General features: G+C 40.5%; 1 protein-coding gene across 1 annotated transcript in view; it reads left to right on the forward strand.

Annotated features, from left to right (window-relative positions):
- Positions 1 to 14,921, forward strand: part of nrg3b (neuregulin 3b) — a gene marked incomplete at both ends in the record, with an annotated part of 185,185 nt that overhangs the window by 79,182 nt on the left and 91,082 nt on the right. The window contains one exon of the mRNA XM_079293078.1: positions 11,336 to 11,471. Coding sequence (XP_079149204.1) covers positions 11,336 to 11,471 — 136 coding nt within the window. The remainder of the gene's footprint in view (positions 1 to 11,335; positions 11,472 to 14,921) is intronic.

Consider the following 14,921-nt stretch of genomic DNA (forward strand, 5'->3'; position numbering starts at 1 on the left):
TTGAGGGCTGGTATGGTGGATTTCAAGCTAGTCATGGTTAAATGTTAAGTTATTTTCCGTCACTCTCACAGTTTGATGAAGGAGAGCGGGGGGCGGGGCTTAGCAAATGGTTGATTGCACGATTAAGAAGAGCACTTTAAAATCTTAAATCTTAAAATCTTAAACTCATATCTCTGATCAAGATCTTTGGGCATTTGGGGCTGAGCAGCAGCTTTTCCTTTCAGTCTGTGTTACTCTAATATTAGCTCAGCAGCTCAAGAGAAAGTGAGGGCTGTAAACAGCTGTTTGTGTGTGAATTGGGATATTGGAGAGGTCTGAAAGAGTGCGCCTCAACCAATTGACATAATAGAAATATAACAGGACATGGGGTTGGCGCCTTGTCTAGTATCCTGTTGATCTGCAGTCGGGTGGCAGATGGGACAAAACGTCGGCATCCAAATTCCAATGCAGTGTTGGATTGCCAGTGTCAGACCCTGTACTGCGCCTCTTCTACAGCTGCAGCTGCAGCACACATCAAAACACCCAAATAACTCATCGGACAAGAAGAAAAAACTCAACATTTTGCAATGCACCCGCATGAACATAGAATCCTGTGAATCTGATCGTATGCAGCTTCCTGAAAAACACATTTCAAAGTCACAGTTCATATGTCAAATGCAGTGCAAGGCAGCACTAAGACCATATTTACCTCATTGAGAATCTGGAGTAGGACTGTGCTTGTTTTTCATGTCAATATAATCATCCGCTGAGATGTTGTAGGGGCATTCCCTCCTCTAAGCCTAATTTCTAAATCCCAACTCAGTCAATTTTTACACTGGCCCTCTTAATCCCTCTCCCTTTTGATGTTCCCTGCTGTTTCTATAAAATCAATAAAATATACAGCAGCAAAATGCTCTCCTCTGCCTTTACATTGGCTACTTTCAGTAAACCAAAGTCACCAAAAAGATCGAGCTGCCATCCTTCTGATCTCTGGAGTCACAAAAAGAGTAGATGGTACCAGTGGGTGCCCCCCTGCTATGCTCATGTATGCCCTCAGTAACTCCATATGCCAAGAGAGCTGCCAAGGGAGCGCACAGGCAAGCTCAGTGACTGCCAATCTGCAGATGCAGGAGCCGCTCATGCATATTAAACCCACACCACCTGCTCGTCGTACATCACACCCTGCATTCTCGGTCGCAGGAATTTTAATCAACCGCGCCGACAGGAAGCCGCTCTCTTGTCCACGTAGCGGAATCGCTCGAGTCCTCTCCTCACGCTGTTGCCCGGTGATGGGAGATGCATGGTGATGTTTGCATTTCTGCAGCTTTCTTGAGGGAGCAGGGCGCCGGAGGAAAGATCGGAATATGGCGATGAGGCAGCGGGGCGGCAAAAAGGCCGCTGTGCCTTTTTAAAATATGACGATCTCTGATGGCGTGTCTTTCTTGTCATCTTTTCTTGTCAGCCCTCCTCTACTGTTGTCCTCTCAGGTGTGAATAGTCGCCTGAGAGAGACAGAGGCAGACATATTGCATCAATAACTTGTGATCAAAATGACAATGTTTATTGGTTCACGCAGTAAGATTAAAGCAAATCAGGCTTTTCAACCCCCCCCCCCCCCCCCCTCTTTTCAGTTTTGATCTGTTTGCATGTGCAAAATATATCTAGAGATGAGTGCTGCATAAAACAGTGTTCTGAGTCATTTCCAATTCAAATATGTGTGTCGGGCATAAAGAGGGAGCATGCTGAATATCCATGGAATGAAAATAGAAAAAAAAACAGACTTTTCAAAGTGAAGTATTCAAACACAGCTGTGCAGTGATCATAGCACTGATAACACAGCATCTCAACTCATCAGCATGAGGAAATCTGCATTTTTTTAGCGTCAACCGCCATGTCGGTGGAGATGTTACGGCAAGTAAATGAAGACACCTCTCAGTCTCTCTGCCAGTTTCTACTGGCGCTGCATGATGTTCTAGAAGCCCCAGGTTAAAAAGTTGATGGCATATTTTTAAATATAGTTTAAAATAATACAAAAAAAGGCAGATGGAGACAGGTACTGCCAAGGCAGGATCAAGTGTGGTAACAGTTAGATGCAGATTAACAGGCAAGCCAGATATGCCACGTTTGATAAATGGTTTATTAGCATTGTTCATCAATTGTTATGGAGAACAAACGGGTTTTCATGAAAATTAATAAAATACTGTGACGGACACACGCTGTGCACGTACACACACAGCTGCGCACACAGCGACAGCAGATCATAATCATATCTGTAAATGAGGCCTTTGTGAAAAGAGCTAAAAATAATTACGTTGGAGTTGTTATTGGGTAATGTGGTTGATAATCAGTTTCTTTCAGTCAGTCAGATTAAATGTTCAGGGGCTTTAACTTCCTATTTTGTTTTCTCATGAATAATCCAAGTAATGTCTTCGAGTATTTGTGCACATGAAAGGATATGTTATGTTTTGTCAAAATGTACATCAGGCCTCATACACAATGCATGTCATTTGTAAGTATGTGTCTCGTCCCAAAGAGAGCTCTTCACTACTTTCATGCCTTCTTGCACATTTGTGTGCATGCGTTGTGTGTTTTTCATTCGTTTCACAGCCTCTTTCACTGGGTCCCATTTGTAAACAGCGATGATTTATTAATTACAACACCCCAGGTAAGTACCTGTATATTTCAGCAAAAGTCTAGCAAGACTAAATTCGTGTCTCATTTCTTGCGTGTCCCGTCCTGGAATCAAAATGTGATGTCATCGCCATGTCAAAAGCACTAAAGCGACCTCCCTCATTAAATATGCATTTGACAGATTCAAATGTATGCCTCTAGTTACTGGTTATTCTGTCATTTGCTGTAAGTAATGGAGATAATGGCATCAAAGTACCTCACCCGCTTTTGAATATGAGGTAGAGGCACTCATTCCATTCTTAACAGCTTTCACGAGGTTCCCCCGGAGTGATTGGATGTATGTTCATGGCTGCACTCACACTCACATGCACATCATATCGGTTTAGGTACCGTGATGCACACATTAGCGAAACATATCTAACACAACACTCTAACATACATCATCATCATCATCCAAAAACAAAGACATCTGTCACAATTGAAAAAAACGAGGCAAAAACTTTGGAATAATCGGCACCACGTCCATGACAGAGTTTTTTTCATTTCTGAGATCACAAGCAGTAACTTGTGTCACTCCTGGTGGCATATTATTATAATTACACAACAAATTGCAATCAACGACTCAGGATGAATTATCTGTCTCGTCCCATGTTACTGCACGTCGGTTGCGAAGACAAATTAGCAGAGGAGAAATTGCTTCTGATAATATTGTTGTGTGTTTGAACATTCTTGTAAACCTCATTACGGATGCCAGTCTTCAACAGGAAGTCAATAACGTCCGACAGATTACATTTGGACCTTGACAGCCAAGAAACTGCTCCAGGAGGATCTGCAGGTCCAAAGGAGTCACCGTTTCCTCTCGTCACAGTGCCACTTTTGAAATCCGCATCTGATGCCGGTTGGCATTGTGGCTGTTGAATCAGAGAAATGTACTACCGAGGAGGCAGATTATCTTGTAGAGCCTCTTCTATTGAGTATGCAGGTTATCTCTGACAGTGCAGACACATTTCACCTCCAACAGAGGTATATTCCACCTCGCCCCGTAAACAAGCTGAGGCTTCTAGTAGAGAGCCGTACAGGCGGGTTGGACTTCCGGTGCAGTCTCTTGGCTGTGGAACACTTAATCCATGTTGCAAGGGTTGTAGAGAGAAATTTCGTGGCCACTTTATGAGCTGTTCGGGAGAAGGAGGGGTTTAGAAGTGCAGTTCTGTGTCCGATGGTCGTCCAAGCGTTAATCAAGATTCAGCTGACACGGGGTGAGGAGATAATGTAGATAATTAAAACTTTTCATTAGGGGGTGAATTGTTCCCTTTAGGTTCGATGCATTTTTCAAGTCTTCTGGGGTCTACTTTATTAACCTGCTGCTTTGGGCCTGTCACTGTGAATGCATTCAAAGCCCTTTTTAGTTTGTCTAATAATGCTTCTGGTCGATAATGACTAGACTCGAAAGGGCTTTTAGTGACCAAAAAGCAGTACTTTGGACTCCTGAATGTCCCCTGCAATGGACAATTTAATTACAAATAGGGGTGCAACAGATCACAAAACCCACAGTTCAGGGCGTATCATGGTTGTGGGTCAGGGAACAGATAGCAAATATAACTTTCTAGAGATCACGTTTTTCTGCTGCTTTCACTGATACCTGAGCGTCTTTGAGCCATGGAAGGTCAGACTGTTAGTGTGCTGTAGATATCGCAACTTGAGGCTTTAAAAAAACATCTAGGACACCTAAGATAAATGTCCCACCGAATACCCGTCACTGGGCTGTCATGGCGACCAAGGCCGTGTGCTCTTTTACCCTGCTTACACGCAGCGACTGCCACCTTTAACCAACTGCAGTCGACGGGTTGACTCTTTGTTTGTCAGGGACAGAAGGTCTCCCAAGGGTTGCCGTCTTCATGATCATGCAAGACATACAGTGCTGTGCATTATACATGTTTTCATGTGTGTGTGTGTGTGTGTGTTTGTATTCTTTGTTTGCTACAAAGTGAGGACCGCACGTTTTTGGGAAAGTGAGGACATTTTTTCACTTCAATGCCCTGTTTGAGGGTTAAGACTTCAAGGTTTACGTTTGAATTATATAATGATAATGGTTGGGGTTTGGGTCAGGCATCTAGTGGTTATGGTGCAGGTTAGGGTTAGGGGCTAGGGAATGCATCATGTCAGTGAATGTACTCACAAAGATAAATGTATAAGGTGTGTGTGTGTGTGTGTGTGTGTGTATGTGTGTGTGTATGAGTGAGAGAGTGAGACATCTGACAGACACCACAGGGTCATATATGCCACTGTACATATTGACAATGGTTATTTGAAAGTATTGAACAATCAAGGCTTAAATAAGTCATTGTAATCCTTCCTCTTCCTTACTCTGCTGTATATGTTATCTGTTGCTTTATTTTTCAGTTTATATGTTCATGTCACTGTTGGTTTGTGTGAAGCTGCAACGGCAGTATATATAGCATATATGGTATATGTTTTGCAATGTGTTGGGCCATTGTTCAAATATATTATTTTCAGAATAATAACAAAAAGAAAGCTAGCTTCTTGTCTCACAGTGCTTGAAATCGAAAACAAAACTTGGACTCTTATAGCATCTTATTCATGGCAACTGAGGATTGTTGCTTTACCAAAATGCCAAAAGCTCTTGTTAATTAGCCTAACTATTTCCATGATGCAGTAATCTGCTATAAGTAGCTGCTATTATCAAAATTATGTTTTGCTTGAAAGTAATGCTTGAATCTGGGATTTGACAACATTTTGACAAAATAATTTTCCTTTTTTTGTAGTGGGCATGAGAAAGTCATACGTTTGGCACTTTTTTCATATCGTCTGAAAAGGAATCTATGTTTTGAAGATGAATCAACAGGTATCAGTTTATATAAATATGTTTTGTTTTTGGTCAGAATTTAAACCTGATCATTTATCTTCCTCTCTTTAAAAAATATCCAGTAATTAGACATTTCGTCATTTCTCCTGCAGCAGCTAAAGTGCTGCTTCAGTGAAGAAATAGTGTCATAATTTCCAAACCATTATGACAGAAAGCATTGTTAGGGCCAATGTGTTATCCATACCTACTGCACTGTCAATTGCTCTGAATATGGTTCTGTCCAAAAGGCAGCGGTGCATGATGGGTAAGCAATCAGCAGGCTCTCTCAGGACTTTCCCTTGACGTAGTAAGGCCTTCTTTGATGTGTGCTGCAGTAAACACAGGCAGTTCTCTCCCGACCAGAGTCTCCTGGGGGTTAATAAGGCTCCGCACAAGAACACTAATGAGCACATTAGAAGGAAGATGCTGCAGTTGTAAATGGAATTGTCTCTCGTGCTGTCTGTGCCAATGATGCACTGTCTACAGCAAGTGTATGTGTGCAGAGTATGTACAGAATATTAAAGATTGGTAATCTCTAGGAACATTACGATTCAATTGGATTTGGACTCAGATGGCTACAATGCAATTCTAAAAACGATTATCTATTCATCTTGATGAAAAAATACATGATTTATTTTTTTTCTCACTGTGACTATCTGCTATTTTTAAAACACTGCATATTTGTAATAATTTAGAATAAAAAAACAGATGCATTTATTTCCACTATCTTTTATTATTCAATATCAGTAAGAGATGCATCAACTGGAGGGTGACATTTCCAAGCATTGCAAAGAGAACCAACAGGAAAATAAATCAAATTGGGCATGTAGCAGCATCCTCGTAGTAAAAACACAGAATGCAGCATGTCATTTGACATAAATGAAAAAATGTCGTTGTTCACAAACAAACAACATAGACTTCTCTTCAAATAAATCCCAGTTATAGGCAATGAGCATTCAGTGCCAGCTCAGGAATATGTGTTGGAACTATACAGTGATGGCTATGTCAAGGTGTGCATGTGTGTTACACAGTGTGTACATAAGGCACGAATCAATATGTTCCGTAGATCTCAAGAACCCGCCTTCAACACAGCACTTTGTCGCGTCCTCGGCAACACACCCACCAAGTGTGAGGTCGATTGGATAAACGGTTATTGAGAAGATTGCAGGATAGACAGACAAAGACTCCTTCCATGTTAGTCGGATGCTTGTTTTATGGAATACATACTGTGTGGTTTTAAAAAGAGTTTGTCAAATAGCACGAAATGATCAAAGTTTTTTAGCAGTTGGCAAACATTGAAAATGTCTCAGTGCTTACCACAAAAACCCTTCAGATCATTTATGCTGCACTGTAGAGCATAATATCTGACTGCAGTCGCTGGCCCACTTTTAGTGCACTTTGATTGGCTGTATCTTTATGCATGCATAGAGAAGACCATGTAGGGCTGTGACTTTTTTTCCCTTTCTATCACATAAAAAATGGCATTGCTTTTGTTTTGGATTTATTGTAACCTTTATCTTACAATAACAGGTCGACAAGTAGTCAAGTGCCTCCCATTTGCAATAGAGGTACATTTCAAAGTAAAATGAATCCTATATTTAGCGTAAACGGTTGGACTTTTGAAGATATGTATTGAAAGCAGTTAAATGGTAGTGGCTGGGAAGGAGCCCTGTCCTCAGTATTCCTCTCAGATAAATGATCTCTCAAGCGTCATATGAATCTGTGATTCCCAGCCAGTAGATTCCTTGAAGGTTACCAAGGGAATCGGCAATCAGTATTGCCTTTGTGCAGCTGGGAGAGCGAGAGACGTGAAAATGATTTCAAAGACTCCAGGATGAATCATGCTCAAACTGCAGCTGCCATTTATTCACACAGTGTACTCCTTTTTTTCACAGCTACCTAAGAGTCTGAGTTTGGGAGTGTTTGCTAGAAGCCATAGCATTGCGAGGGTTTTATTCTGTAAAAGGTGTCATTAAAAGTGTTAATAAATGAACCTAACAGCAACTTCTATGTTTGTCATAATTAGTCATGACACGATGTCTTAATAATACCTTAGAGGAAGGGACACATCATTTGCCAGCTATTACCTCCATAATGAAGATGAAGATAAAGTGTGAAATGCATTCAGTACTGTGGATGTTAAAATAAGTGCAAGAATCTTCTTCTCTTAAAGAAAAGCTTCTCTTGGTGTTAGTTTGGATCTACTGCAGGGTTCACACTGATCTATTCAGGGTCAGCCCCCAACACGTTACATCAAAACATACTGTACAAACACACATTATCACCATTACGCTCTCACGCGCTCAAGGTACACTAATTGCTTTCCTTTTTTTTTTACTTGCTCTATTTCTGATGGGAATATTTAGAGAACACAGCATTTCAACAGGATCCTGTTTGACAGGTGCTTGTTCAAAAGGGCCCGAGTTGTGCTTGCTGTGCTGTAGATTTGTTTTTACCATTTCTTGCCTGTCACGGTGATGAAACGGGAACCCATAAGAAATTGCCAGCCTGTATTGCTCAAGGCCAAACATATCTGAGGCTGGCTTGTTCCTTGATGTGGCCAACAGGGCTAAAAGAGTGGAGGTAATCCTTTAAGACTTAAGAAGGTTGTTTTTTTTGCAGATTTCTGAGAGGTTATCAGTACAGTCTGTTTGTCTGTAAACCTTGCACCTGGTGAAGAAAAGTAGAGCCTTTTTTTGTGGAGTGACAGTTTAGGGAATTAGCACTTTTTAGTCTGTTTGAATGAAATAGAGAACATGCTGCTTTTTACAGGTCAGATCATTAATTGGGCACCGGGATATATTGTTTATTTTCGCCATCGCGAACTGCGAGATTGGGCTCAGAGATTTTTTTTTGTCAGTAGAAAACTACTCTTTAAAAAGTATTAATCTTTTTTTTTTATTGATGTCTTTTGTGTTCAGTTCAATGTTCAATGTCTTCAATAAAGACATTTTTTTTCCTTTCATTTCTTTTAATTCGACAAGCAACAGAATATACTAAACGTAGCAGAACTGAGCAGACTTAAATATCTGTTTATATGTCGTGAACATATTCAACAACCTTACAGCACATCACATTTTGTCCTCATACCGTGCAGCCCCAGCACCGGTATACCACAGGGGATTTCAAAGATCAGCTATTCCAGAAATCCTTTGCACATTTAAAGACCGCCATAATTCGTTTAATTTAAGACCACTCCATGTCAGCCTCCCTCTCTCTGAGTGGGAAACTGGCACATTCACTGCCTGATTTTTTAAAAAAGGGAGCCAATACAAAAAAGGTGCTGCTGTAATGTACCTTGGAGCTTTGTGGGAGCTTTGTTCCTCACGAAGGCGATATATGGACACGTCACACATCATCATCGATTCCAAAAAGTGCTATGTCACAGGTACCACGGTGACCTTGTGCAGTTCACATCCAGCGCCTCCGCTCTGTCAACGACATATGACAAATGAAAATGATTGCCGTATTTGAACAGCTTTTTACACAGAAGAGACTATTCAGTAATGGTGCATCAGCAAAAGCCTTCTTCACTGATTCTTTGAAATAATATGAGATGACAGGTAAAAACAACATGTTTTGAAAAGTTTTATCATTGATAAGATTACTTGCGACGGGTGTTTGTTATCTGCCTGACCTTGGCTTTTCTAATGTAAATATAACAATAGTTGGGCTTACAGCACAAAATCAATGCCCTCTTTTGTCACAAAATCTATTTCTCATGTGCGTGAACCTAAACCGCTGACCTAACATAGTTTTGTATATCAAGCTATTTCTCACTTATGGTCACTGCTGCTGTCTGAATAATATATACGAGGGACTATAAACGCCATGATAATTATTACCACGGACATGCGTACCACAGGGGGACGTTGTGTTCTATATTCTATTATTAAAGTTGCATCTCGGAATAGATGAAATTTATTTATAGAGCGCTTTTCACAGACATAACATCACAAAGTGCTTAACAGAGCAGACATTTAAAAGCATAAACAACACAATGTGACCCTAGGGTCAATAAATTACATACACGGAGAAAAATAAAAAATAATAAAAAATAAAATAAAAATGTAAAACATATTTTAAGAGCAGGTCTAGGACATGATAACCTCTTGAACATTACACTCGGGGAAATATGTGGAATTAATAATCCAAGTTGTAATCTGTGTCTTACAGGAAGTGAGAGTGTCAGCTCGGGTTCAAAACCTACTTTTATATGTATCACACTCTTAACATTGATGTATAAAGAACTGATCCAAAGAAATTATTCTAACTAGCATCCAAAACGCAAGACATTCAACGGATGCTGAACGTAAACTTAAAAACATCCTTCTACATAGATATTAAAAAAAGAAAGAGACCCCAATGCATCCGAAGATATAATCGGAGCCACGACAAGTGGTTTAAATGATAGCTTCCAAAGTTTTGACTCTGACAGATGAGAGTCTTGGTTGGTCCCAAGAACACCACATATCTCTTTTTGTGTTCCCTCTGATCTCTCATCATCTCTTGGGCCTTACATGAAGAGCCCCCGGATTTATCGATCAATGGCCGTAAACAAAACATAGATTGAACTGGACAGTTGAGCAACACAAGCGGATCACTGCCTTTTTATTCCTCCACACGCAATTGGTCACTAGAACCTCGGCTAAAAGAAGAAAAGGCCATTGGGCGGCAGGACTGCGGCGCACAGAGCAGATTGGGCAACAAAGATGTGGCAGACTCAGGAATAGAATGACAATGAGAAGAATGTGGCGTGTGAGTGCGCATGTATGTGCATTTAAACGGTGTGTCTGTGTGGGCAATATAAATGGATGAAAGCAGAATCCCATGTGTAATCCAATTGTATTGGCAAGGTATTGAGCGTAATACCAGTCAATCCAATTGTCAATGCTTGGTTACATGATGGAGTGCAAGAGCCTCTGCGTGATCATTTCCATGTTATTGTATACGTGTGTGTATGTGTGTGTACATGCCAACAACACATGTGTACAGTTGAATGAATATCTGCATACAGATGGAGGTTGCACATGCCAGCTCAACATATTCATACGTCACTGACAGCTGTGCATATTTCACAGGGTGGAGAGCCCTGCATTGCAGTGTTTGTACATGGCAGTCATGCTCTTTATGTGAGAGCGACTCAGGGTTAGACTAGAAGAGGAGAATTAAAGCTACATCACCGAGCCCATCTCTCTCTGTTCCGCCTTGGTGTAGTGTTGTATATTGTTGTCTCACTTCCCTACAGCTGTAATGTATTCCTGGGTTTTCCACCTGTGTTTACTAAAGCTGCAGAACAGGAAATTCGCTGAGGAATTGTGGTTAAACAGCTTCATTTGAAACAAATGGCAAAACAGACACCAGGAGTGCAGTACATGTATTTAATAAAAGCAACAAATACACCTAAAGCAGTCCAATACTGACAACAATAATAACACTAAAGCGTGTTATTCCAGTCAATAACGTGCGTTACATCCTTACTTTCTTTTTTGCATCAGGGCAAAGTCGGAAACCTTCAAAACAAAAATGCTAATTCTGTCGTCAGTAATGAAAGTCATTTCCTTGGGCTATCTTGCCTTTGGCCCAATGATAAATGAATCAACATTAAAGAAAGTATTTTCTTCCAGCCTGAGCAGAGTGGTCATTTCAGTACAAAAACCAAAGAAAACCAAACTTTTAGAACCATAACGGCATGCCATGTACCGAGGCACATCAAAGGAATTATAGAAATGAGAAATATTCCTGTGCAAATCAGCAATGACTTCAATTGAAAGAATGAGAGAAATTACCTTTTTTTTTTTTTTACTTTCTATCCAATAGTAACTCAACCTGTCCTCTCTGTCTCTGTCTTCTCTGTCTACAGCAGTGGCCCCCACACTTCCCAGTCTACGTTCAGAGGTGTTCAAACCATGTGTGGAAGACAAGGACCTGGCCTTTTGTCTCAACGAGGGAGAGTGCTCCATCATTGAAACTGTGGCTGGGGTTCACAGACACTGCAGGTGAGTGTGTGTGTGTGTGTGTGTGTGTGTGTGTGTGTGTGTGTGTGTGTGTGTGTGTGTGTGTGTGTGTGTGTGTGTGTGTGTGTGTGTGTGTGTGTGTGTGAGAGGCATTTGGTTTCTCTTTCAGCATTGACGTTTCCTCTCTTTGCCCTTCCCTTTCAAACACTAACCTTGGGGTCATTTTCAGTCAAGCTGCTCTTTTCATTCACGCTCCTGACTGACTGTTGTTAGAGTGATGAAACACAAGACAATGCATCTCAAAATCACCAAATATCTACAAGAACCCAAACCACTAATCGATGGATCAGACATGCTTTGGTAGGGCTTGGTATCGGTATTTGAAATAACCCAGTGCCAAGTAGCACCAAAACTTCTCTTGTCAAACAATACCTGCATTGGATGCTTTTTGTACCCAGAGCGAGAAAAAAAAGTACTACTTGTATGGTTTTGCTTGCAGCCAATCACTGCAAGTGTCCTCTGATTTAATGTGACATGTGATTGGCCCACTACGGCAGCAGCTACAACCCATACAGTTGATAGTGTGGTGAGGTAGATGCGCATGTAGTTGGTCGGAGAAGGCAGTTCAGCCTGAAAGTTTGAAAGTATGGCTATATTACACGCCTGTGGTGTCAGATTTTTTTTAACGACACCCAGCCCCGCAGTAGATGCAGCTGGTTCTCCCAATCCACAAAATCTAATTACACAAATTGGAAAGAACTGTTTCCATGCAGATCCAAGTGGGAAGCCCACAGGGAGCAAATTTGATCTGACTGTGTCTTTAATTTGGTCCGACAAAACTTTTAACAGTGATATTAGTCTTTTTCTCTCTGGTATAAATGCATTTTAATAGAAGGTGTTAAGATGGGACTCTTGCGAGATCTTTCTTTGATCTTACTTAAAAGCAACAGAATTATTTCTTATTTTTGGCAATTTTCTTTCCCGTTCTTTTTTTTCCTTTAGTTTCACTCAGACAGGCTCTAACAGCCGGAACCCAATAAATACAGCAGAGGTAACTTCTCTAAATAAAGCCTTAACAGCAGGGAGGCTGGAAGTCAGTTAGAGGTGGGGGTCTGGAGAGAAAATGACGTCACGCTAAATGATGCTTATGTTTATTGCATTCATTTGAATGGCCAGGATCATTTATATGAAATAGTTATTCACAATATTTTACAAACATTTCCAGGTCTCCCCTGGGTTGTTAGAGGGCTTGGGTATTGTGCAGTCGTTGGGGTCTAGGAACACACAGTACTGGATGTCAAAGCAGCCACTGCTATACACGGTCAACGACACAGAGCACTGGCTGAAGCCAATGTGAGGAGGGAGTGAGGCAGTGTATAGGCGACGCATAACCAGGTAACTATAGTTTATGATGATGAAAAACAGTGATAATACTACCATTTCATACAGAGGACGAGTCTGTACTGATGCACATTCACCCTGCAGAGGTTCATATGAAATATACTGTATTTATATTTTATTTATAGAATATATACAGTATATATATTGTTTTATTGCCATGGCAGTAAAACAATAGGCGAACAGAAAAATACAGGGGATGCTGCAACAACCGTGCTGATGCTTAGCTGACTTTGACACAACTCGTATAATGAGGCAGGCATAACTAAAATGTTGTCAATTACCTGTGTTAAATGTATTAAATCGAATCCTTTCTATTGCCTTTGACAACCTATTTGCCTGCATTATCAAGCAAATGTCATTTATCTGACAGCTAGTTATGTTTCTTCATGTTTGCCATTGGAGTAAGTAAGCTTTGTTTACATTGCGCTCAAAGCAGAGAATGCAAAGTGGTTTAAAGATAGTGGAAAAGAGAAGGTATGTACACAACAAAAAGTAAATAATGTCAAATCATGCTTTTTGAGTTGCATGTCCAGTAATTTGATCTCTGTCGTTTGAGCCAATAAAGACGAGGTTTGTGTTTACTGCAAGAACCACACCCATGAAAGAGTTCTTGCTTGGACCTTCAGCTTCGCTCTTCTTTGTATGTTCCTGCATGTCTGCTTCCCCTCGCACCCTGATGCACCACCCACTTTAACTCAACTATGTTACATCGCTTTAAAAATACATCACTTTAAATACATACGTGATAAGATATTTCCTCTGCGGGAAGGGTTGTGCTGAATGGCGCTGAGTTGAAAAACAGCTCATCAGTACACCTACCTGGAATTATAGAGGCACAGATCTAAATGACGCATGAGCATGAGTCTGGCTTCTCATTTACAAGTAAATGTAAACCAAAAAAAAGTGATTCAGACAATTAACCAGATTGGAACGTCCCCACCTTGAAACCCTGAAGAAACCCTGAAGACTCGCACTGTAGCAACTGCCTTCTGGGTAATAAGTAGTGACGGTTGAATGACTGCACATACTGTAGGACTCAGGAAAGACTGGAGGGCCTAACCAAGAGGCACTATGCCAACTTCATTTGAGCCGAGTGCCTGTTGCGGGAAAGAATGATTATATAGGTTTGTAAGTACTTTCATTGAAACGTTGGGGTTGTTATATTTGCCTGAATGAAGTACAGGCAGTAAGCATTTTTTTTCAAATCATTTTATATATTCAAAACCTAGACTGTATAAAATACAGAAGAAGTGTTTAAAGGACCATTAGTGCCTTGATATAATTTAAATGAATGAGTTGTATACAATTCACACCCAGTAAAGTCATTAACCGGGAAATAAGCTGCAGTGATCAAAACCGTTTTTGTGTACCAGGCTGTAAACTTGATCATTTCTGCTGTAAAGTTGGGCATTTTAACATAAAGGTCTGTGGGGATGGACTCACTTTTGGAGCCATTCTCAAGTTTTTGCCACTTTCAATATACCTTAATTTCTTAGCGCCAGAGGTTGCCGCTTAAAACTCGCTGCCATGCTGATGTTGTTTGATATCATCGAGTCGAGGGATATTCAGATGTGCTTGTAATTTTCAAGAAGTGCTCCTACAGGACAGTGATCCCCAAATGTTTTTGTTGTTTTTTCAAATATTTGAAGATAATTTGCAACAAGTAAGTTGAAAACTAATTTGAACTCACAGATTACATTAAAGCTGCATGAAATTATTTTTAGCCACTAGGTAACAGAGTTTCCAGAACAGTAAACTTAAAACAGTTGAACTGAAAATCAAAACTTTAAAGCAGATAAACTTCCACAAAATGATTCCATTTCATGGAACAAATGAATCATTTCAAGAGTGATTTCTGCTGCAGCTCCCATAAATACCAGAAATCATTTAGTTGCCCTTGTATCTACTAACACATTTATCAGAGGCACATCACATTCTTTCTATCTACCTGCAGAATTGAATTCCATGATGAACCCAGATATTGTCCATCCACATTTCAGTATACAACTAACAAGGAAAAAGTTTGAACATGACCAAATATAAGGCAGATGATTACGCCAATGTTTTCGGTGGAAATACAGCAGTTGATCA

The sequence above is a fragment of the Melanostigma gelatinosum genome, assembly GCF_949748355.1.
Source record: "Melanostigma gelatinosum genome assembly, chromosome: 21".
Classification (NCBI taxonomy): Eukaryota; Metazoa; Chordata; class Actinopteri; order Perciformes; family Zoarcidae; genus Melanostigma; species Melanostigma gelatinosum.